We start from the raw sequence: 24,418 nt of genomic DNA, 5'->3' as shown, positions 1-24,418 counted from the left end.
GTGACTGCATCTGCCAAGTCAGCAAGATTCTGGGGACACCGATCTCACCCAGGTACGCCCAATTTTCGGCCACTTCGAGCAACTTTGCATCACAACGTAGCGAACGAGCTAAGCCTCACGGCGGCGGCTCCGCCGCTGCTGGATGCGGAGACGCCGCTCGGTCAACTCCTCAACATGGCGCTGCCTGAACTACGTGGCTACGACCCTACGACTCTGTCGTGGTCGTATATCCCGACAAATCCATCAGACGACGGCCCATCCACCATTTCGGCGGAGCAAGCCGACATTTTTCAACTCGTCGAGGGTCGGCGTCGCCGCCGAAGAAACGCGGAAGGAGCGTCTGCACTGAAAACTCCTCTCAACAATTCAGCCACTGGAGACGCTCGTGCTCCATCTCCTAAAGCTCCACAAAAGACTTCACCAGTCTCCAAGTGGACGCCGAAACCAACGGTCAGGATGAATCCTGGCGACTACGTGATCGTGCTCAAGCCACGCATCACAGTAGCCCTCAAGGCAGCGTTTCAACAAGGTGAGCTCGGCGCTGCCATTTCCCAACTCATCGGAAGGCAGCACATGAATGACATCAGCATTTCTCCCAATTGGGAGCAAAACATCATAATCTGTGGCACGCAGAATAACGAGGTGGCTCAGAAACTGCTGTCGGACTTTCAAATCAACACCAGCAAAGGACCGCTGCCGCTTCGCGGTCACCTCAAGCTCACCGGTGATGTGTGTCGCGGCGTGATTTCTGTGCACAACCTCGAAACCAGTGCGTCTCTGAAACATAGTGTGCAGTGGCGTGGCGGTGAACTAGTCTATGCGCGCAAGCTGGGGAACTCCAACGTAGCTGTGTTGACTTTCGCGGGAAGGAAGGTTCCGCGTTTCGTCCACTATAACGCAGAACTGACTCCCGTCAGGGAGTACAAGAAGACAGTGCCAGCGTGCTACCGCTGTGGTGCACTGGGGCACCGGGCGGATATCTGTCCCAACCCGGTCACCGAAAGATGCAGCCTTTGTGGCCAAAACGTGGGCGCTGGTCCTGAGGGGATGGCCCCCCACGAATGCAACCCAACGTGCATAGTTTGCGGGGGTCCGCACCTCACCAGCTCCCGCGAATGCACTGAAAAATTCATCAGGCTTCAGCAACCAGGGTCCAGGACATCGGGGACCCCAACAAAACCAAAGCACCGGTCAACTGGCAAAGTGCCAATTCCTGGCAAAGCAGCAACGGCAACGCTACCACCTGGCGCGGCGGAATATCCAGCTCTCGGCGCTCCATCTGGCAACGCTGCACGCAACCAACCCAAGGTGGGCAGTTGGGTGGAGGTCGCCTCCTCTCCCTCCTCTCTCTCCTCTCCACCTCCTTCTGCCACAAGCACTACCGAAACACAAAAACTCAGGCATGAGCTCGCCCTTTTGCGATCTCAGAATGAAAAACTAGCCAGCGAACTTGACTCGCTCAAAACCAATCTCACTACTAAACCCTCGTTGAGCGACGAAGAGGAAAATATAACAGACAGGGAGATTCCTACTACTGTAGAGAGTCGCGTCGCGGCCCTGGAGACCCAGGTGAATGCAATAGAAACACAATTGGCCGACCTCCCCAAAATTATCCACGACACCATCGCGCGTCATATGGAGACTGTCATCGCACAGGTGACACAAACAGTAACTCACATTATCCAAAAGTGGATACAAGACAATCCACGCGTCCTCAAGCGCGTAGGGCCAATTAGGGACGTTAATCGCCCCTCAAAATTTAACAGAGTGACTCCAGATGAGTCGGACTTTTCTGAAGACTCCAGTACGTCAGCACAGGGTGCTGGTGAACTGAGTAATCTTAACAACGCAACCCCGCCCTCTATCTCCGAACATGGCCTCCAACCCTAGGTCGCGAGCCAGAGCAACTCAGCCGTTGTTACTAACACAGTGGAACTGCAGGGGTCTCAAGAACCACAAGAAGCGGGCTCATTTCCGCCTCTATCTTGAGACCTTTGAGTTCCTTGTTGCCGTGGTTGCCCTTCAGGAACCCGGCTCGGACGTCAAACTCACAAATTACACTACATTTCAACACAACCCGGAGACATGTATACTTGTTCACAAGCAATATACCGCCCAGGAAGTCACACTCCCCACAACACCGCCTTTCCCATACACAATGGTGTCGGTGCTACCTATAAGGCGATCTGACCCACCTGTTCATATTTTAAACATTTACTGTCCCCCAAAGCTTAAGAACGTCACGTTCAGCGAAACTTTCACACAAGCTATGCAGGTGGCAGGACGGGACCCCCTCCTGATCGTCGGCGACTTCAATGCCCCAAGCAGGTTATGGGGTTACCCACGAGAGGACACGCGTGGAAGGAAGCTTGCGGAACTTCTTTCTACACTTGGACTCACCCTCCACACTGATCCCGCCAGCCCAACACGTGTAGGCAACTCTGTTCAACGAGATACTTGCCCGGACCTCACAATTACACGCAACATACGCCATGCCGACTGGCTGAACACACAGGACACTCTCGGTAGTGATCATTGTGTATTAAACACAACTGTGTACATGCGTCCCTTAAAACGCCCACTTACACAAGCTCGTATCCCAGACTGGACAACTTTCCGCACCACTCTACCTATTGTAGACCCTCTCCAGTCGGGATACGACACCTGGTCTAAATCACTGACGTATACACTGAAACAACACGAACAGCTGATACAGCTCACGGAAACTCAAACGGACGTGGACAACCACCTCCTCCATCTTTGGCAGGCCCGCCGCAGCCTCACCAAACGATGGAAAAAACAGAAACATAACAGACGCCTCAACAAACGCATCCTAGAACTCACGGAGCAAGCTGCGGAATATGCTGCTCAGCTAGCCGACACTAACTGGGTGGACAGGTGCAACACGGCTGCACGCCAGATGTCTGGTCGCAACACGTGGCGCCTGTTTCGCGCTCTCATCGATCCAACACAAACACGCACGGAAACTCAACGTCACTTACATAAGGTCATGCACAACTTTACAGGAACGACAACACAGCTGGCAAACACGCTCAGGGACCGATACCTGTGCACCACCAAGGACCCCCGGACGGCCGCATACTCCTACGCAGGCAAAAAGAACACGCAGTTGGACACCCCGTTCCAGCTCCACGACCTCCAGGCGGCCTTACGCAAGATGAAGCGTGGCACTGCACCAGGGCGTGACCAGGTTACGGTCAAACTGTTGGCCAATCTTCCCGACGCAGCCTACGCCACGCTCCTCAAATACATCAATAGCATTTGGGACGGAGAAACTCCTCTCCCTCTTGAATGGAAATCAGCTCTCGTGACCTTCATCCCGAAGGCAGGTAAACCTATTGACGTGGAGAACCTTCGCCCCATCTCCCTCACGTCTTGTGTCGGCAAGCTGATGGAAACGATGGTGCGTGACAGACTCTCCGAGTTTCTAGAAACACAGCACACTTTTGTGGACACCATGTTTGGATTCCACCCTCAGAAGTCAGCCCAGGATATACTTCTACAGCTCCACCATGACATATTAGATCCTGTTGAATGCCCCCACAATGACAAGGTAGTCCTGGCCTTGGATCTTAAAGGAGCATTCGACAACGTGAAGCATGAGGTAATCCTTGACCACCTCAGTCAGACCAACTGTGGTTATAAAACATTCAATTATGTTAGACAGTTTCTTACAGACCGTCGAGCCTACATACGCATACAAGATGAGGAACATGGGCCTTACGTCATCGGCTCGAGGGGAACTCCTCAAGGCGCGGTCCTCTCTTCCCTCCTATTTATTATAGCCATGCTTCATCTTCCCCCCAAATTGGCTTCTCTACCAGGGATACATCACGCTCTTTACGCGGATGATATCACGATCTGGGCCACGCAAGGTAACCTGGGTCACATGGAGTCATGCCTGCAAGCAGCAGCGACTGTAGTCGACGACTACGCAACCTACTGCGGACTCCAGTGTGCCCCGGCTAAGTCAGAATTTGTGCACGTACGTCCCTCCCCTCAGGACACAACTCAGCTCTCATATCAGTCTTCCCTCGGGACCAATCCGTGAGGCCAAGGAAATCCGCGTCCTTGGCCTCTTCATACACCACCAACGCAAGGCCGACACCACAATAGCCAAACTTCGCACGGTGGGAGACCAGGTGGGCCGTATGGTCCGCCGGGTCTCCAACAAGCGGGGCGGATTACGTAGCAGGGATGCAATGCGGCTTGCCCATGCTTTCGTAACGAGTAGAATACTCTACTCGACTCCCTACTTGCACCTACGCAAACACGAGGATGATCAACTCGAGGTCATCCACCGTAAAGTTATCAAGCGGGCTCTCGACCTCCCTATCACCACGTCCAACCAGAGACTTCTGGCCCTAGGCGTGGTGAATACCTACCGGGAACTTCGAGAAGCCCACCTCGTTAACCAATACACGCGCCTTGCACAGACCCATTCCGGTCGCCGCCTCTTGGACCGAATACACATCAAACACGATTACTATATTGAGGAAAGGGTGAGAGTGCCAGAACCTTGGAGACGCGCCCTCCGGGTCCGACCCCTTCCCCGCAACATGTCCAAAGAAAACCACAGTGGTCGCCGCCAGGCGCGCGCGGAAGCGTTGCAGCGACACTTTGGTCAAGAGGAACACGTGTGCTACGTGGACGTTGCCGGCCCGCACCATGGGGGGTGGTATACTGCCGCAGTCATACACAACGCAAACACCGTAAACGGGCTCACTTTCAAAGCCTACAGCGCAACACACGCGGAGGAGGTTGCCATCGCTCTGGCTCTCACCTATCCCTCTTCTAAACATATCATCACCGACTCACGAGGGGCCTGTCGGAACTATCAGCTAGGGTGGGCTTCACCGCTTGCTCAGCGCATACTGGAACCTAGCTGCCGATACGTTAATCCAACTCCGCGAAATCTGGTTTGGGCACCCGGTCACCAAGGACTCAGGGGTAACGAACAGGCCGATCAGGCCGCCCGCGCACTCTCTTCCCGGGCTATCTCCCTGTCTTTGGAAGCCTACTCGCAATCAGACAATTCGGCCCTTTCATTCAAAGATATTACCAATTACTACAAGGAGGAGCACCGGCGCTATCCAGACCCTTGTAAGGGACTGCATCGCGCTGACGAGCGCCTCCTTTTAAAACTGTTTACCAATACTGTACTGTGCCCGGCGGTGCTAAAACATTTCAATTCATCCTTTGATGGCACGTGCCAGTTCTGTGGTGAGGTGGCTGACACCTTTCACATCGTCTGGGCGTGCCAGTCTAATCCATCTATCCCCCCCAACCCCAATCCCACGAGAGAGGACTGGGAGGCGGCCCTGCTCGGCTGTCAAGACCTGAAAGCCCAAGAGGCTCTGGTTCAACCTGCGCGGGCGGCGTTGCTTGCCAATGGAGCCCCGGAATAGGGGTTCCACCTAGTGCTGTGAGGGTAGGAGGCCAATAAGGCCCCAACCCAATCACCTCTCTGTAACCATTTAATGGTTATTAAATGTTTTCACCACCACCTATAGCAGTTTCACATATTTTATAAAGGTACGTGCAAACATCAAGCATCCATTTTATTCAACTATAAACGATATGACCGCTGCCACCCTCTTCCATAATCGACCCACAGTGAGAAAGCCGTTCTCCTTGCGTGTGAGAAACTTATGTGAGGAAATGGGTGTTCCGCTGCTGGAACTCTGTCCTACGCCCACAGCGATACTTTTACCGCCGTGGCAGTGGCAGCTTATACACTGTGACACCTCATTTGTTGAGGAGATCACTAAACACGCACCAGAAGCACATATTAAAATGCATTTCCGAGAACTCCAGTCCAACTACTAATGTGTAGAGTTTTATACTGACGCTTCTAAGTCGCATGCAGGGGTGGCTTATGCAGCCGTCGGACCATCCTTCTCGGAATCCGGCGTGCTGCACCCGGAAACAAGTATATTTACGGCTGAGGGTTATGCACTATTGTCCGCTGTGAAGCATATACGGAAATCAAAGATACAAAAATCAATTATATTCACAGACTCGTTAAGCGTCGTAAATGCATTAGGATCCCTTTTCAGATTCAGAAATCCGATAATAATTGAGCTATGTTCCGTTCTGTGTACAGCGTATATGTCCAACCAGCATGTCCCTATTTGCTGGGTACCTGGCCATAGAAGTATCGAGGGCAATGTGTTAGCTGACCAAATGGCCACGTCAATTATAATGCGCGCTATTAACCCCACCGCTACTGCCCCTGCAACAGATCTAAAACCCTTTCTACGAAAGAAACTGCAAAACCACTGGCAACGCTTGTGGGACACAGGAATAAATAATAAGCTTCATTTGATTAAGCCGCGGTTGGGTTACTGGTCCTCCGCTACAAGAACACGGTGAACTGATGTCCTATTCTGTCGCCTCAGAATAGGACACACTTATGGTACTCATAACTTTCTTCTGACTGGCGATGAGCCTCCTACTTGTGGTAGATGTGGTGAGAGGCTAACCGTCCTCCACGTCCTCCTGTTGTGTCCGGAAGCTGAAAGTGAGAGAAAAAAATATTTTGCTTTAGCATACCGCTATAATCTTCCTTTACATCCGATTATGTTCCTCGGCGAAGAGCCGCTTTTCGATGCATAATCTGTTTTAAGCTTTTTAAAGGATGTAGTATTGAATGTTTTAGCCCAACATTGAATGTTTTTAGCCAAACAGGTTCATAGCGCATCCTCTGTTCAGAGGATACCGCTGTGATAGCAGCCTTTAATGAGCCCAGGCCTCCATGCTCTTGTTTTAAAGGTTCTGTCGAGGCACTGGTGCTCCATCCCAAGTTTTTATTTCACATACATATCACTTTTATACCATTTTATGTCTCCATAGCACACATCATTTGTCATTGCCATAATCTTACTATATATATATTTTTATGCACCTACAGCGACTGTTTTTTAGGCCCATTTACAGCCACATCATATCTGTTTTATCTACACTGCACATCGTACAATTCATTATAATCGTTCTGGCGCTCTTTGGCCACATCTAGCCCTTGCGCCAATAAACTCCACTAATCATCATCACCTGATCATCTGGCCTACGTATTGTTTTCCACACGTGAGTGGAGTCACGCACACTAATTTTAAAATGCAATCCACAAATTTGTTTCTGTAGTTAGTTGTGCACGCACTTGTTTCATTCACAATTTTTTCCTATTCATCAAAGAGATGGCAAATTCAAGGGCACTGTAAAAACCACTTTCACGCCAACAATGCCCGCAATCTTCTTTAGACGATGGCGGACTTCATGAAAGTGCGGTATCACTGCAGTCCTTCGACACGTCCTCTGTTTTTTCGGGATTTTGTTGCTGTTGCTTCTTTTGCGACTTCTTGACTGATCTTAATAGAGAATTAGCGGCTGACCTAGTGATGCAATTTGGATACTCAGCCTGCTGCAGACGAATAAGTTGGGCTTGGAAGCTTTCTTGAACCAAATGATGGCAAGAATTCTGCAAAGCATTCTTTAAGCACGTGCTTGCTCCCCTCTTTCTCAAGTTTTGAGTGGCTGGAAGAGAAAGACGCAAATATTTACTAGCACGAGGCTTGTATTTCTAACACACATGATAACATTGAAAGCTTAGTCGCAAGTCCAGAAACCTGATGGTTCCCTCTTCTGCCAACTCAAGTGTAAGCGCCAAGGGACACAGTCCTGTCTGGCAAGATACCAGTACATAAGCTGCCTCGTTCAGAAGTCATCACTAACAAATCATCGAAATAATGGAACACTCTTTTTATTCAAGTCGTATGCGACGAGCTAGAGAGCACTCTGTGAACGACAATTGCGATGCAAGCGTTGGAGAGTTAAGCAGACAAGTGTGTCCCGGACAAAGGGGACATGTTGTTACGAAGCAAGCGCCTTTACAGGTAATTTTCAAGTGAGGTGAGTGGTTTTCTTCCTCAAAGACAGTGATTTATGTGTTCTACTCGCCGATGAACAAGGCGATTTCAACGTTATGCCTACTAGTAAGTTTTATGAAAAGGCCTTGACACTCTTGACTCGAACTCTAAAGAATGTATTGGTAATTCGATGTCTAAAGTGAAAGCGAGAGCGAAAAGTATGTGTGACAAGTATGGCTTGACCAGGGTATCGAACTCTGTCAACGGTGCGGGACCACAGGCTTACATTCGCTGTTCGCGGCAAAAACGCGCAAGGCTGAGTGTCTTCTCCGTGTCATAGTACAGGAGAAAGGAACTTAGCGCAAGTCAGTGGCTTTGTATTTGCAAGAACATCTCAACCTACTGATGGCGGATGACTCATTATTGGTCAGAAACACGGAAAGTTTACTTTCACATTTCAAAGAAAACATAGGAACCGGTTTTGATGCTTTGTCGATCGACATAAAGGACCTTTTCTATTCAGTGCCTCATGAGGCGATAACGGCTTGCGTCGAGGGACATATAGAAATGCATGTTGCTTCATCATTAACAGGGCACACACTGGTGAATGCAGGAAATTTCCTTGAGCTTCTTTCATTTTACTTACAATCTACATTCCTAATAAACACAAGGTGTACACACAAAAGGAGGGTGCGTGCATTGGTTTTTGTGTGGCATCGGTTCTGAGCTATCTGCTGGCAGCACACTATGAGAGAGCGCTCTCTAGCTCGTTTATTATGAGTGTTCCGCTATGTCGATTATTTCTTAGTGGTGACTTCGGGGAGTGGTCCGAACGGGGCGGTTTATGTACTGGAACCCTGTCAGGCAGGAATGTGTCCCTTGACGCTTACCCATGTGTTGGCGTAAGAAAGAACCATCTGGCTTCTGAGCTTTCATAGTCCTTATGGGAGCTGGAAATACGAGCCGGGTGCCAGTAAACCTTCACTCACCTTCCCAGCCACTCACTGAAAACTTGCGAAAAAGCAGTAGCAAGCACGGGCTCAAAGAACGCTTTCCAGAAGTCTTTCCATCATTTGGTACAAGAAAGCTTCCAAGCCCATTCGGTCGTCTACAGCAGGCTGAGTATCCGGATTGAATCACTAGGTCAGCCGCTAATTCTCGATTGAGATCAGTCAAGAAGTCGCAGAAGGAGCAAGACCAGCAAAATTCTCAGAATGAAAATGGGACGTTTCGCAGCACTTCAGTGATACCATACTTTCATGACGTCTCCCATCATCTAAAAGGTTTGGGGGCCATGTCTAACTGAAAGTGGTTTTTACAGCATTCGGAAGTTGTCGTCTCTTTGCAAAACAGGAAAGAAAATTGTGAATGAATTACGTGCGCGCACAACTAACCACAGAAACAAGTTCGTGGATTGCATTTTAAAAGTTGTGTACGTGATTCCACGGACATGTGAAAATAAATACGTAGAACAGACGGTCAGGTGCTGAAACGAAAGACTTTGGGAGAACTACAACAATGTGTGAAAATCGGCGCAAGACCACCTAGGCTTGCATTGTAGGGATTGTAGATGCTAGCCAGACATTCAGAAGACTAAGTTGGTAGCTAGGCACAGTAATCAGATGACGCGCGAAATAATTGCGGCATGCTAGATTGTCCGCCTGGAAGATGACTGCGCCTGTATGGCTTCTTTGGAACTGACGCAGAAAAAAAATGATGTATCTTTACCCGCAATGCAAGATACGTCATAGGTGCGTGTCAGCTCAGCACGACCGGTCATTTCAATTGTACTGTATAAAAAGTTTTTGTGATTCATTTTTTAAACATTTTTAACCCTAAAACACGATTGCATAATAGCATCATGTGTCTGTCTAATATGCTGGAAACATGACTTTGACGCTTCATTAAGAAGCTTCAACGCATGAAAGCCTCAAGTACAACAGATAAATTGAGTTTGTAGAAGTTTCGAAGTTGATTATTAAGCGTAAGGTATCCAATGCAAAAAGGTATAACCTGGAGAGAATTGAACACACTCTGAAGAACGGAAGAAGCGTTAAAGGAGTGAAGAGAAAACTCGGGATAGGCAAAAACCAGATGCACGCACTAAGAGACAATAAGGAAAAGTAACTATGACTATGGATAGGATAGTAAACTTAGCGGAGGCGTTTTGCAGAGATCTGTACAGTAGCCAGCACAACCATGACCAAGCTTAATATAAAAACTGGCACTAACGCAGACGACACCCCTCCAGTGATAATCGAAGAAGTCAGAAAAGCTTTGGAGAGCATGCAAACAGGCAAAGCTGCTGGTGAGGATTGAATCAGGTAACATCAGATCTGCTGAATGATGGAAAACAGATTGCGTTCAAAAAACTAGCGACCCTGTTTACGAGGAGTCGCCTGATGGGAAGAGTACTAGAATCTTGTAAAAATGCTAACATCGTCCTAATACATAAGAAAGGAGATGACAAGGACTTGAAGAATTACAGGCTGATCAGCTGGCTCTCCACAGTATACAAGCTATTTACAAAGGTAATTGCTAAAAGTACTAAGACAACATTAGAATTCAATTAACCAAAGGAACAAGCAGGACTTCGAACAGGCTACTGAACAATCGACCACATTCATATTATCAATCAGGTAATAAAGAAACGCTCAGAATATTGCCAACCACTATACATAGCATTCATAGATTAGGAGAAGGCATTCAATTCAGTAGAAATATCAGGAGTCATGCACCCACTGCAGAATCAGGACGTCAACGTAGCATATATAAACATCTTGGAAGAAATCCACAGGGGATCAACTGCTACCATAGTGCTTCATAAAGAAAGCAACAGAATACCAATCAAGAAGAGTGTAAGGCAGGGAGATACAAACTCCTCAATGCTATTTACCACGTGCTTAAAGGAGGTTTCAGAGGCCTAGAATGGGAACAGTTAGGCATAAGTGTTAATGGAGAGTACCTCCGTAACCTGCGCTTCGCCGATGACATTGCATGGCTGAGTAACTCTGGGGACGAATTGAAACTTATGATTATTGTGTTAGACAACGAGAGCAGGAAAGTAGGTCTCAAAATTAATCTCCAGCAAACAAAAGCGATGTACAACAACCTAGGAAGAAAACAGCGTTTCGAGACAGGTAATAATGCAGTTGAAGTTGTAAAAGACTATGTTTACTTAGAACAGGTAATAACCGCTGAGCCGAACCACAAGACTGATGCAACTAGAAAACTAAGAATGGGGTAGAGCATCTTCGGCAAGCACTTTCAAATCATGATAGGTAGATTGTCCTTATCCCTCAAGAGGAGGATATATAACATCTGCATCTTGCCGGTAGTTAGCTACGGAGCGGAAACCTGAACACTTACAAAGAGGGTTCAGCTTAAATTGAGGACGACGCAGCGAGCAATGGAAAGTAAATTGGCAGGTGTTACCTTAAGAGACAAGAAGAGGGCAGAGTGGATTAGGGAACAAACCGGGGTTAAGTATATCATAATTTAAATCAAGAAGAGGAAATGAACATGCGCCGGGCATGTAGCATGTAGACAGGATAACCGCTGGTCATTAGGGGAACTAACAGAATTCCATGAGAAGGCAAGCGGGTTAGGTTGAGAGAGAAGGTTAGGTGGGCAGATCAGATTAGGATGTTTACGTGTAGAAATTGGCAGCAGCAGGCACAGGACCAAGTTGAGTGGCGGAACATGAGATAGGCCTTTGTCCTGCAGTGGACGTAGTCAGGCTGATGATTATACTGATGATGATGTGTCTGTCTAATACCATCAGTCGAAAGTTTGCATTTGTGTCCGTCTCCGTCTAGTCCTTCCTACCAAGTGTTCGTCTTTTAAGCAGTGCCCAATAAGCTGACACTGACAGAGTGATTTCAAAACAATGAGTAATGTTGGCAGGCACGTGAAAAATAAATCACAGTCGAGTGGATCGTCAAGGACGTAGATATATAGTGTTTTCTTTTTTATTAGTTTATTAAGAACAATTACAAAACTGTCAAAAGAGACAGTTGACGAAAGGCAAACATTGCATGACTGGGTCATGCTACCCATACAGCAGCAGCAGCAGCAGCAGCGGGAAAAGACATTCACTATTATAAATTGGTACATGAAAATTCAGCATGAATAGTACCTTCGATCAAAATCGCACAGTGATATAGCAATAAAGAGGGAAGAAAACACAACTACAATTTTACCAAAAAAATGCACACACAACACTCAAGCAGAAAAAGAAAATCGCACCATACTCATCTACATGAAAAAGAAAAAAGAAAAAAGGAATTTACGGCATATATTTAAATAATAACATTTCTTGTAAACTTTGATGGTGAGCTCAAAATACAGTCAGGCACCCTGTAGAAAATGAGGGCAAATTTAAGGACTCGTTTTTTTTGTTGAACACAATATTTATGAGAAATTACAGGTAAATATGCTAAGGAAACTACAGAGAACTTTACTTGCAAGTAATTTTGTTGTGACTTTGAAGAAAAAAAAGTGCAGGGAAAGATAACTTCGCTTGAGCAGGGATTGAACCTGCGAGTTTCAAACAGGTTGATACAAGACGGGACCTAACGCATCTTCAGTACTGCTAATTCTGCTGTCATCGCATATTCATATATAATGGCTACAGTGTGAGGCTGAAGCAAAGGACGTTATTCCTTAAAAAAAATTTTTTTTTCAGTTGGTTCTAAGATGACGCCTCATATTCTCCATACTCGTGGATTCAAATGCAATTTTTTTCAATATTGCTTCTAAAAAATTACTTTTCGCATGAAGTTCGGCCGATTAAGCAATTGTTCTGGCTGACTTTAAATCTACACAAACCCATCTTAGCTGACTAAGAGCAAGCTATTGAACTTCTTTTATGTCGGCTCAGTGAAAACTTGAGGTAGGAATATAGCTACGGTGAAGCTGCAACGGCACACCGCTGCGACCGTTCGGCATGATTAAAATATCTCAGGTAGACAAGAAGACATCAAGAAGTAGAACCTCCTTCACCTCTTCGCATCCTTCCTTTTGAGTCTTATCAATTACTTCGCCTCAATTTCGCTTGGACTAATGCCGAAACGCCAAACTGGAAGTCTTGATTAAACTGTCGAAAAGGTTTTGGGGCTTCGTTTTCGAATGAGTACCAAAAAAGTCGAGGTGTCGAGTGTACGTAAGAATCTTGACGAATTTTTCGAAGCGCCAATCAGTGCTCAGATTTCCAGACTTTCGTGCACTAGAACGGGCCTGGTGGTTCCAGCCGGAGTTGGCATCCTCCCTCTTCTGAATAAGGAGAGAGCAGCTCCTTTTGCAGACACTGTAAGGTCGACAATAGCATGAAGGTTTCATCGCAGGATTTAGGTGAATTGGTGAGAAGTAGCACACTAAGCTTAAAGAAAGATACAGCATTCTATACGAAAAATGTAAACGGTTGCATTGCAATCGCACACCTAACGTGGTGCGCGAGTTTGACTGGTTGAGAAGATGGAGGGCATTGGCAAAGCGTGACCGGTTACCACTTTGGCGAGTCGTTCCAAGTGACCGTTGTGAAAACTGTGGCAAAAGAGGGACGACCCAGTCTGGTATGTTTCAGTGCTAGGTGGCAAAATGTGTCTGGAACATGGTACAACGATTCTATGCGTTTCGCACAGTACGCATGAAAACAGAACGTGGGCTGTTTGCAAGACTGATTTTTGCAGTGACCATGTACGTACCGTGGTGGCGATTCGTAAGATGTGATCACTGTCTTTATTTGCTTTTGTTGTTTCGTTTGTGTATGTGTGTCACGAGGCTAGTCAACCCACAAGCTCTCGTGTAGGTTCTTGTGCATACAAACCGATGAGAAAACCCACATCGGTAAAGAGAACACGAGAATGTTTATGCACACAAGAAAAACAACTAAATATATTTTCAATAAACTAGATAAAGAGAAAGGAATAAGAGGAAAAACAAGCAAAGCACACAAGTTTGAGGAGAAATTAACCTAATGACCGCGAAATGCTAAGGATGCGTAAGTTCCGCAATAGCAAAAGCGACTGTCACCGTTCGGTCGCGGCACTCTTGTAGACGGCGAGGGTTGATGCGATGGGGTGCAGACAAGGTAGATCAGACGTCCAAGCGTTGCTCGGGTTGAAGGTAGCTCCGGGCGCACCAAGGTCAGTGACCTCTCAGCGTTCGTCCTCCGACGCTGGGACGTAGCCCTGGAAACGGGACGAGCCTGGCCAAAGCCAGATGGTAAGAAGCCTGGCCAACGCCAAACGACGAGCAGCCTGGCCAACGCCAGACGACGAGCGGCCTGGCCAACGCCAGACGACGAGCGGCCTGGCCAACGCCAGACGATAGATGATGCTCGGGTGCCCAACCTGGTGGGAGCCCGCAGGAGCCTTGCCTCAGGAACTCGGCCGCCACCCCCGCGCCCTGGTAGCCTGCTTGCCTCCGTTGCGTCCCGGCCACGTCTGCCCCGTTCTTCGTTCGGGCTTCTTCCAAACCAGCGTGGGAGCCTCTCATTGGTCCGAACTTCACGCGCCTCGTCTGCCCATCGTCTTCCTCACCGAATACATCGCGAAAGCGCGCGTCCACACCATCGGTCGTCATCGTCTTCTTTCCTATGCCGGTGCACTCGCGCACATTTTAAACCGAGCACTGGTTGCACTCGCGCACTTCACGAAACGCGCACTTCACTTATCACAACATGCCCCTTTTTCGAAAAGTTTTTTCCCAACGGAAAAAACTGCCGCAGGCGTGTTTCACCACACAGGGTACGTTCTTGGAGTTCGCATGAACACATGCACACTGGTATCACTGCAACAAGTCTTAAGGAGCACACTTACAGGAAAAAAAATCCACATATGGTAAACAATATTCCGATGGTTGGTTGAAATGCTTTGCCTTCCACCTTTAGCAACACCTGAATTCGTATCTATGGCCGTAACCTGCTCATGAAGTCGGCACCTGCGTTTTCAGAACCTTTGATATGTTGAATATGAAAAGTGTACTCTTGTAGTACTAGACTCCACCTTAGCAACCTACTGTTCAGGTGTTTTGCCTTCGCTAAGTATTGTAGTGATTGATGATCTGTCTGTACGATAAACTGTACTCCGTACAAAAAAATATAAAATTTTTCTACCGCTCATACTAGCGCTAAGCATTCTCGTTTGATAGTCGAGTAATTCTGCTCCCGAGGCAACAGCTGGCGGCTGGCATACGACACTGGGTGCAACAGCCCCTCGTGTTCTTGCATGAGGACTGCAATGATGCATGTGTCAGATGCGTCTGTACGGAGTATGAACACAAGTTTTGAATCTAGTGCCTTCACGATCGGCCCAGAAGCAAGGGCTTGCTTCAGCGTTTGAAATGCTCCTTCTGTTTCAGGAGTCCAACAAATCTTGTTTTTCTCCATTTTTCTGGTTAGCTGAGTTAAAGGCTGTGCTTTCTCCGCATAGCGAGGTATTAAATCTCGGTAATACCCAGCTAGTCCCAGAAAAGATCGGAGTTGCTTCTTGGTGTCAGGTAGAGGTGCACTGGCTATCTTCGAAACCGTAGTTTCCACAGGTTGAATAGGCCCGCCTCCTAGACGATGTCCCAAGAAGACTATCGACTCCACAGCAATTTCGCACTTCTGAGGCTTGATGGTTAAGCCAGACTCCCGCACTTTCTGCAACAAGCGTTGCAAGGTGTCTATGTGCTCTTCCCAGGTATTCGTGGCTATGAGAACGTCATCGATGTAGTGGACGACATTTTCAAGGCCCTGTAGGAGTGTTCTCATTAGACGCGTAAACACCGGAGAAGCTGTCTTTATGCCAAACGGCATGTATATAAATTGGAAATGACCGGATTGCGTTGAGAATGCCGTTGCTGGCCTCGATGTCCGGGCAAGTGGGACTTGCCAATACTCCTTTGTGAGATCAAACTTTGAGAAGTTTCTCTTTGTGCCCACGTCTGTAAGCATTAGGTCGGTCCTAGGTATGGGTTGAGCATCGGAAACCAGTATATCGTTGATGCGACGGAAGTCGACGCATGTGCGATAGGTGTTATCCGGCTTCTTAATAAGTACCAAGAGCGAATTGTAGGGCGAATGGGATCGCTCAATCACACCCAGTCTTAACATGTCCTGAACTTCTTGTTCTACTACTTCCTTCATGGGCAACGGCAAAGGATACTGCGGTGTGTTGATCGGTTCAGAGGTCGTCAATTGAAGTCGGCATTCCAACAGATTTGTCTTTCCCGGTATCTCAGAGAATACATCTTGGTAGGTGGTTAGAATCTTCCGAAGTTTTGTACGTTTGTCTTCTTCTAAGCTACTGCCGATCGGAATCGCTTCTACACCCACAGTCAGCTTAACTGTGCAAGCTGGTTGAGGGGTATCTGTCTCCTCCTCTTTCATAACCACAAAAGATGCTGTTTGTGGAATTGTGTCTGGCTGCCGGTCTTCATATCGTTTTAACATATTAATATGGAAAAGTTTGGCGTCATGCCCCAAGTCCAGCCAATAGCCGTAGTCGCCCTTTTTCCCAATGACCGGAAACGGCCCTTTCCATTCCATCAACAACCTATTAGCTGTTGTAGGAAGCAAAATAAAAGCTCGGTCTCCAACTTTCAGCTGACGGCTCTTGCTCTTCGGATCATAGTGATATTTTTCAGTCGTTTTCGCTCGTATCAGGTTCTCATGGGCTAATTTTAGCGTTCTTTCCAGACGATCCCGGAGATCGAGGACATATACATAGGTCGTCTTCACCTCCTCTTCGATGTTTTCTCCAGTCCACAGCTCCTTTAACAAGTTGAGTGGTCCTCGGACGTATCTCCCGTAAATGAGTTCGAAAGGAGAGAACCCCATGCTGGCCTCAGGAACTCCTCGATATGCAAATAGAAGTGGTGCAAGCAATCGATCCCATGATTTTGGATCCTCTTGGCATAGCTTGCGCAGCATTTGTTTCAAAGTCCCATTAAATCGCTCTACGAAACCATTGCACATGGGATGATAGGGCGTCGAACTCAGATGTTTGATTGCCAAAAGATCGTTTACTTCTCTCATCAGGTCCGACGTGAAGCACGATGCCTGATCGTACAGGATTTGGCGGGGAAATCCAACGCGGGAAAACATTTCGACCAACCCGTCTGTCACAGTCGCGGAGTCAATCGCCGGCAAAGCAATGGCGTCAGGATAGCGCGTAGCGAAATCGACCATGGTCAGTATGTATCTCTTGCCCCTATTTGAGACCGGCTTTAAGGGTCCATAATGTCCACGGCCCCGCGCTCAAAAGGAGTGTCAGTGAGGGGCATTTTCCCAAGAGGAGCCTTTCCTACTTTGTGCTTTGAATACATTCTTTGGCACGTGTCACAGGACCGCACGTATCTTTTAATCTCTTCCTGGACCCCTGGCCAATCGAATGAACCTATCACCCGATCAATCGTTCTTGTTACTCCTTGATGCCCGGACATTAAACTCTCATGGGCCATCTTCAACACTTGACTTCGCAGCTAGAGAGGGACTACGACCTGCTGTATCAATTTGCCAGAGGATAGTCGGTAATTTCGATACAACAATGACTTCTCCATGACAAAGGAATACTGGGTCGATTCTCTGCCATAAAAAACCTGCCCTACTTTGTCCCTGCAAGCTTCCAGGGTCTTGTCTTCTGCTTGGGCTTTCTCGAGCTCCCTCCTGTTCATCTTCAAACTTCTGATGCTAACTGCAGCTGAATCCGGCCGGACGCTTGTGCTCTTCATACTACCAAGTGATGCCTTTAAACGATGGTCTTCTTTCTTCTTATACAAGGTCTCGGCTACGCCGTTCGGAGTGAAGTTCCCTTCAGCCAGTTTTTCTTTCCATTTCTTGTCAGGGTCATCAGCAGCACGAGATCCTGGCACATTGCCAACGATGATGTCATAGCGGGGAGGACATTCATTTCACGATACACGTGCCTGAAAAATATGGCGAAAAAATCTCCACCTTCGCATCTGGTACCGTGATTCGGCTCCCGTCTGCTAAGAACAAGGCCGTCGTGGTTCCTGTCAGTGCTTCATCTCGCACCAAAGAACGCAGAACCACCATTGTATTGCTTCCTGTATCCCGTAGGACGAAAGCAGCTTGGCCGAATATAATGCCCTGCAGCACTGGCATCGGATGTTTTTCTGACTTTGGCTGCGTATTTACCGAACTGGTCATATTCTCCCCCTGCTTGTCCGCAGGTATATCATTCACTACCTCTGCCTTTTCCTCTGGCGACAAGATACAAGAAGTCCTCTTCGTGACGTTCTGCTTTCTGGTACATACATTAATATCATGCCCCATTTTGCGACAGTAGTGTCAGTTTAATCTTGTCCGAGCACGACACTCTGCTGCCCTGTGACCTGTTTTATCACAGACAAAACATCGAGTGGGAGACTTCCCCGCTGTACTTCCGCAGTTTCCTGCGGCACCGTTCTCCGTTTTGTCGCGAAAAACCAACAACTTTGACTGTCGTTGGGCCTCTAAAAAATTGTCCGCAGCCTCGGCCATTTCATCTAGCTTACGACATTTTTTCTCACGTAGGAAAAGCGCCACGCGGTTATGGCATTGATTGATAAACTGTTCAGCTACTATGAGATCTCGAACAGACGAATATTCTTTTGCTGTCTTGGACATCTCCACCCATCTGTCGAAAGAACTTGCCCACCTGGTTGCATACTGCTTGCCTGTTTCTCCATCTTGAGGTCTGCTATGCCGGAACTTCTCCCGGTAGCCCTCCGCCGTGAAACGAAAACGCTGCAGTAATGCTAACTTGGCTTTCTCGTAGTCAAAAGCCTCTTCTGGAGACAAGCGACCAAATACTTTGAGAGCTTCTCCGCTCAAACACAGACTCAGTGCCGTGGCCCACTTATCCTTAGGCCATTCCTGACCGGTGGCCACATTCTCAAATCTCTTGAGATAAGCATCAAGGTCATCCCGGTTTTCATTAAGTCCGGGTATGAAATTGTGCGGGTTAACGTTACACGTTTCTCGCACCTGTCGACCATGGTCCGACGCCGCGGATCTCCTGGCCCCTTCCACCTCAGCAAGTTGAAGACGTAGTTGAATCGTCTTCTGGCATTCGGCCTCCAGTTTTCGTTCCAACTCCGCCTGTTCCATCCTCTCCTTTCTTGCCTCTCGCTCAGCTGCCCTTTCTTCGCGAGCTCGTGCCTCACGCTCATCAATCCATGCCTTCAACTCATCGCCCTCTAGCCCCATGCGTATCGCTAACGCCGTTAAATCAGACGTAGTCATTTTCTCTCCTTCTGTAAAAACCTTAATTGCATAAACAATCTCGTCCTGTCGTAGCGGACGCCAATTGTCACGAGGCTAGTCAACCCACAAGCTCTCGTGTAGGTTCTTGTGCATACAAACCGATGAGAAAACCCACATCGGTAAAGAGAACACGAGACCGTTTATGCACACAAGAAAAACAACTAAATATATTTTCAATAAACTAGATAAACAGAAAGGAATAAGAGGAAAAACAAACAAAGCACACAAGTTTTAGGAGAAATCAACCTAATGACCGCGAAATGCTAAGGATGCGTAAGTTCCGCAATAGCAAAAGCGACTGTCACCGTTCGGTCGCGACACTCTTGTAGACGGCGAAGGTTGATGCGATGGGGTGCAGACAAGGTAGATCAGAGGTCCAAGCGTTGCTCGGGTTGAAGGTAGCTCCGGGCGCACCAAGGTCAGTGACCTCTCAGCGTTCGTCCTCCGACGCTGGGACGTAGCCCTCGAAACGGGACGAGCCTGGCCAAAGCCAGATGGTGAGAAGCCTGGCCAACGCCAAACAACGAGCGGCCTGGCCAACGCCAGACGACGAGCGGCCTGGCCAACGCCAGACGAAGAGCGGCCTGGCCAACGCCAGACGATAGATGATGCTCGGGTGCCCGACCAGGTGGGAGCCCGCAGCAGCCTTGCCTCAGGAACTCGGCCGCCACCCCCGCGCCCTGGTAGCCTGCTTGCCTCCGTCGCGTCCCGGCCACGTATGCCCCGTTCTTCTTTCGGGCTTCTTCCAAACCAGCGTGAGAGCCTCTCATTGGTCCGAACTTCACGCGCCTCGTCTGCCCATCGTCTTCTTCACCGAATACATCGCGAAAGCGCGCGTACACACCATCGGTCGTCATCGTCTTCATTCCTATGCTGGTGCACTCGCGCACATTTTAAACCAAGCACTGGTTACACTCGCGCACTTCACGAAACGCGCACTTCACTTATCACAATGTGCAACTTAAGTGTAAAATAAAACTGTTTTTCTCAAAATCCAAAACCTTTGTCAGAGGTTCAGAACAGTAACTTGCACTCCGTAATGTAAAAGGTGATGTGTCGTTAATATCAAAAACGTCGTAAACACATGGTCGTTAGGTAATAGGATCGCGTGTTTAAGCTCCTTTGTACCATAAAGTTCCTGCAAACAGCCTCTAGCTCTAAGCAACCCCCCTTGGTCAATATTTGGTTGTATATAGTCATAACACTAGAACCATATGGTAAAGGCTGGCCTGCGCGACGTTTGCTCGGAAGGCAGTTTTCTGGACAAACTTGAGCCAGTATCACTCCACGTTTTTCATTTACAAGAACGTCAGCGGCTCAGACAAAGTTGGCTGGTTTTGGGAGGCGTTTCGAACAAACTGCGCAATCCGTGCACCTATTCTAAGTAGCTTGGAAAGGAAGCTGAACGTAGGTCGAGTAGTTATGTAAATTATTGCAGTGCTTGTGGCTCTGCTGTGCACGAAAACTGCTCGGTGGGTGAAGGCGAGCCGTCAGGGATGCAGCAAGAAACATGAGACGACGTACGGGAAATGTGGCAAAGCGTGGTTTATGAAATGCTTCGTTCTTGTGGCTACGCGTACATCGAGATCACCGTGCGCTGTAATAAATACCGGATTAGGCAACATAAATTCAGAGTAATGATGGCTGGCTTTGTGCATTTTGTTATGCATTGGAAAGCCTGCTGGTTTGCACCGTGTTTGAAATAGTTTACGATTCTAGGTAGGTATAAAACTGTGTCTGAGTTGATGGAAGCCTATAACAATAAAAAAAAAGAAAAAGGTGTATGAGCGACACATCGCTGACGTTGTACGTATCGCAGACGAGATTCTTCGATAGCTGGATTGCGTAAGGCTGTGTGAAAATTGCGCATGTCTGCATGTTGTTACTTTGGTCTGGGTTTGCAATCAGTCTGCTTTAGTTAGAAGTGCCACTTGTGCTTCTTGTTGTGTGTTCCTGTTATTTGTGTTTGTATTATTTGCGGCCAAAGTATGTAATTAGGCCTTCATAAAACCCCGCAGCGAGATGAGACGCATAGTCATTTGCGTGTTATCGCTACGTAGCTTCGCTCGTCGGTTCTATAAGTACAGGGAACATGTTTTTCTTTTTTTTCCTGAATGCTGCAGTACAACTTCTCGCAAAGAGTTCGCACCACAGGGGCTTCTTGGTGAAGGCTTTGGGTGATCAAGGTGAGGACGTCGGCCGCTTCTTGCCGGGACCCAACTACAAGCCGATACCGTTGTGCTCTGGTGCAACCCACGAGAATAACAACAAGAAGATGAACGTGGACTTCGTCTGGAAAGCTCCTGTTGACAAGTCCGGAAGTGTGCGCTTCAAGTAAGCTCTGCAGTTATTGAGTAAAGTGACATGGTAATTTTGCAAGCCCCCCTTTTGACATATCAGGCAACGATTTTGTGTTTGTTCTGGCACCAAAAAAAAAACAGCCTTCATTCTGAATACTAAGAACACGCACACCACTTCTAACAAACAATCAGGAAAGATAAAAAAATATACCTAATGGGTATGATAAAAGGTTTCAATTTTTTTGTTCAATAGAGCAATGAATAGATAACTGATGAAAGCTCGTTTCAGTTTGTTAATACAATATACCTTTACGATTGAGGTCGTTATTTTATTCTGCTATTTTAAGAAAATGCTAGCGCTCCTATGCTGAGGTGTGCAACCACAATCCTGACAATGTATAGCGAAATGTGTGCTCGGGCAACCTTTCACGCTGAACAACTGTTTACTTAGTCCCGCGTTGAAGCATCTCTCAGTGTACCCCACGCTTGCATGACCACACGTTATAAGAATACAATATAGCGCAGTTTTCACCCATTCTACGAACAGTTAGCTAAGCGGATGCTTGATGATACATTCCTGTTTGCTCCATCCTCGCCTAAAACATGTTTTGTGCCTTGGAACGTACACTTCCTTATTTGTTATCTGCTGCAAACACGTTTGCCCTCCGCAGTTTTCTGTCATCTCTATAAGTCAGTTTAAAATGCCGTGCACAAACAGAATGACTCCTGTATTGGAACTTGAATAATTTGTCCCTCATATACAGTAAGACGTTGATTTTTTTGTTTAATTTTGATTGCAATAGCAAATATGTGGACACTCTCGACCGATTTTTTTCGTTCGTGTCGGCGTCAATCACCGTATATTAATACGTATGTATATGTTTGAAAACGCAAGAAAGAAAAATAGTTCAAGAAAAGACTGACGCGTGGAGTAGAACGTCCGACCTTTCGTTCGTGAGTGCGGGGCGTTAGCCACTGAGGCAGGAAAGACCACCTTCTCCATCGCTGAAATGGCAAACTATTTTTATTCACCACCGAGGAAATAGTGTGTTTTCAGCATTACCAGCAAGATGGTGCGAGGAGTGCACTCGGCATAAAGGTCGGTGCCCAGCTCGCTGCGATGTGGCGATGCGCGCTCAGCTCCCACGCGTGCTTTGCTCCGCGGAGGGAAGGGGACTCATAATGAGCGCACGTATCCTGTGGTGAGGGACAATTGCGTGCCTTGGGCTTTGACCGGAACAACTGCGTTTTCTTGTCGGGCGCACAAAGATCCCTTCGCTCGATGAACAGGCCCAGTTTGCGAAAAGGGCGCGTTTTTCGAACACAGCGAAATAATGAGTAGGACACTTGTGAGTTCGCACTCTTATCAATACCCGTTATCACGTTTTGTGCGTGCTTTTAGTTTAAAGAGCGCGTTAAGTCTCGGGCTGTAAATGGGGTTAGTTGACTCTCGTGATGTGTGTGTTGTTCTTGTGCGTGATTTGTGCGTCAGCAGCGTGTTGCACGTTTCGATATGCTAGGTGTTTTCAGCGCTTTTTTCAAGTTTTTGCTGTCGCATTCGTTGCTTCACCCTTGCGGCGAAACTGTAACGTTGTTTCAATTGCCTAGCGCATGAGGCCTTCATTATGCTGAGCGGGTACCTGGCCTCATTCAACCGATCAACTTGTTTAAGAACGCAGTGTTACGGCATGAACACATGGTTGTTCAGCGCAGATGAAAAACAATACGTGCCAATGCCATTCTTCATAATCTGGTATTCTTAGGAGGCGAAGTTTTAAAGCTGTTTTCACACTCTGGTCGACCAACGCCAGCGCACGTGTTCCAGTATAAATTCTATCTTTACCTTATTAAACTGAAACCATCATTGTTCAGGAACTTCGGACGTGCAGGTGAACCCTTTTTCATGAGATTTGACGGCTTTGGCCACGCTATTCTTGAATGTCCCTTTATCTTCATAGCCATCCAAACCTACGTAATCATTGACATAATCGTAGACATTGTGTGTTTTTCCTGGTAAACCCTTCTCCAGCTCTGTGTCAAAGCTTCCAAGACAAATCTTCCGAGAATGGGAGCTACATTAAAACCAACGCGCACGCCTGTTCTTGCATATCCGAGGCATCGCAAAATTCTACATGCGTATTGCTTTTATAAAAATACAAACGTTTTAGGAATGATTCCACTGTCATCCCACATGCGTTGGGGAAGGCAACTTCATCATTCTTTTTTTTGTGATGAAATCATTAGCAGAGGAAATCCCGTGTAATTGCGGCGAGAAATAAAAGAGGCCCTCAATGTCAATATTGAAGCCGCGATTCCAGCCACTCCTACATGTATTTGCCTGTTTGTTGACTGTGATTTAAATTACCTACAACGTAATGAAGATCAGGCACAAAAAGAATTCAGGTTGTAATGTAAGAGGGATCCGGCATGTTCAAGTTGTGATGTAAGAGGGATCCGGCATGTTCACTACATTTTACACATGCCTAAAGAGGTGGCGGGAAACTACGGAGTATAACTGGTATAAGATTCTTTCCGATAGCAATAAATAAAGCATCTCGGGTGGATTTGGCAGCTGGCGTCGATGTCGTCGTCGACATCAGCGTCGACGTTGCTCAATGTATCTGTATTAATGTAAACGCAAGAAAGAAAAAAAAAATGGCAGCATATCCACGGAGTGAATGTTGAAGAGTGGGGCGAAGCATCCGTCCGTTCATTCGTTCTTGCTTCTGTCCGTCCATGCGTCCGTCTGTGTGACCGCCCGTGCGTTCATCCGCCCGTCCGTGCGTGCGTCTGTTCGTGCGTCCGCACGTTCATCTGTGCGTTAGTCCCTGATTTCGTCCATGAATCCGTTCCTGCGTCCATTCATGCGTCCATCCGTCCGTGCAGTTATCCGTGCGTACGTCCATGCATCTGTCTGTGTGTCCGTTCATCCACCTATTCAACACTCCAAGTACCATCATCTCGGATCTTTTCATCTT

General features: G+C 47.5%; 1 protein-coding gene across 1 annotated transcript in view; it reads left to right on the top strand.

The window, feature by feature from the left end:
- Positions 1 to 24,418, top strand: part of LOC119172550 (putative defense protein 1) — a 114,569-nt gene that overhangs the window by 55,584 nt on the left and 34,567 nt on the right. The window contains exon 3 of the mRNA XM_037423707.2: positions 21,264 to 21,474. Within this exon, the coding sequence (XP_037279604.1) occupies positions 21,264 to 21,474 (211 nt within the window). The remainder of the gene's footprint in view (positions 1 to 21,263; positions 21,475 to 24,418) is intronic.

This window comes from Rhipicephalus microplus, chromosome 4, assembly GCF_043290135.1.
Source record: "Rhipicephalus microplus isolate Deutch F79 chromosome 4, USDA_Rmic, whole genome shotgun sequence".
NCBI lineage: Eukaryota > Metazoa > Arthropoda > Arachnida > Ixodida > Ixodidae > Rhipicephalus > Rhipicephalus microplus.
This window is presented reverse-complemented; position numbering and strand designations above follow the sequence as displayed.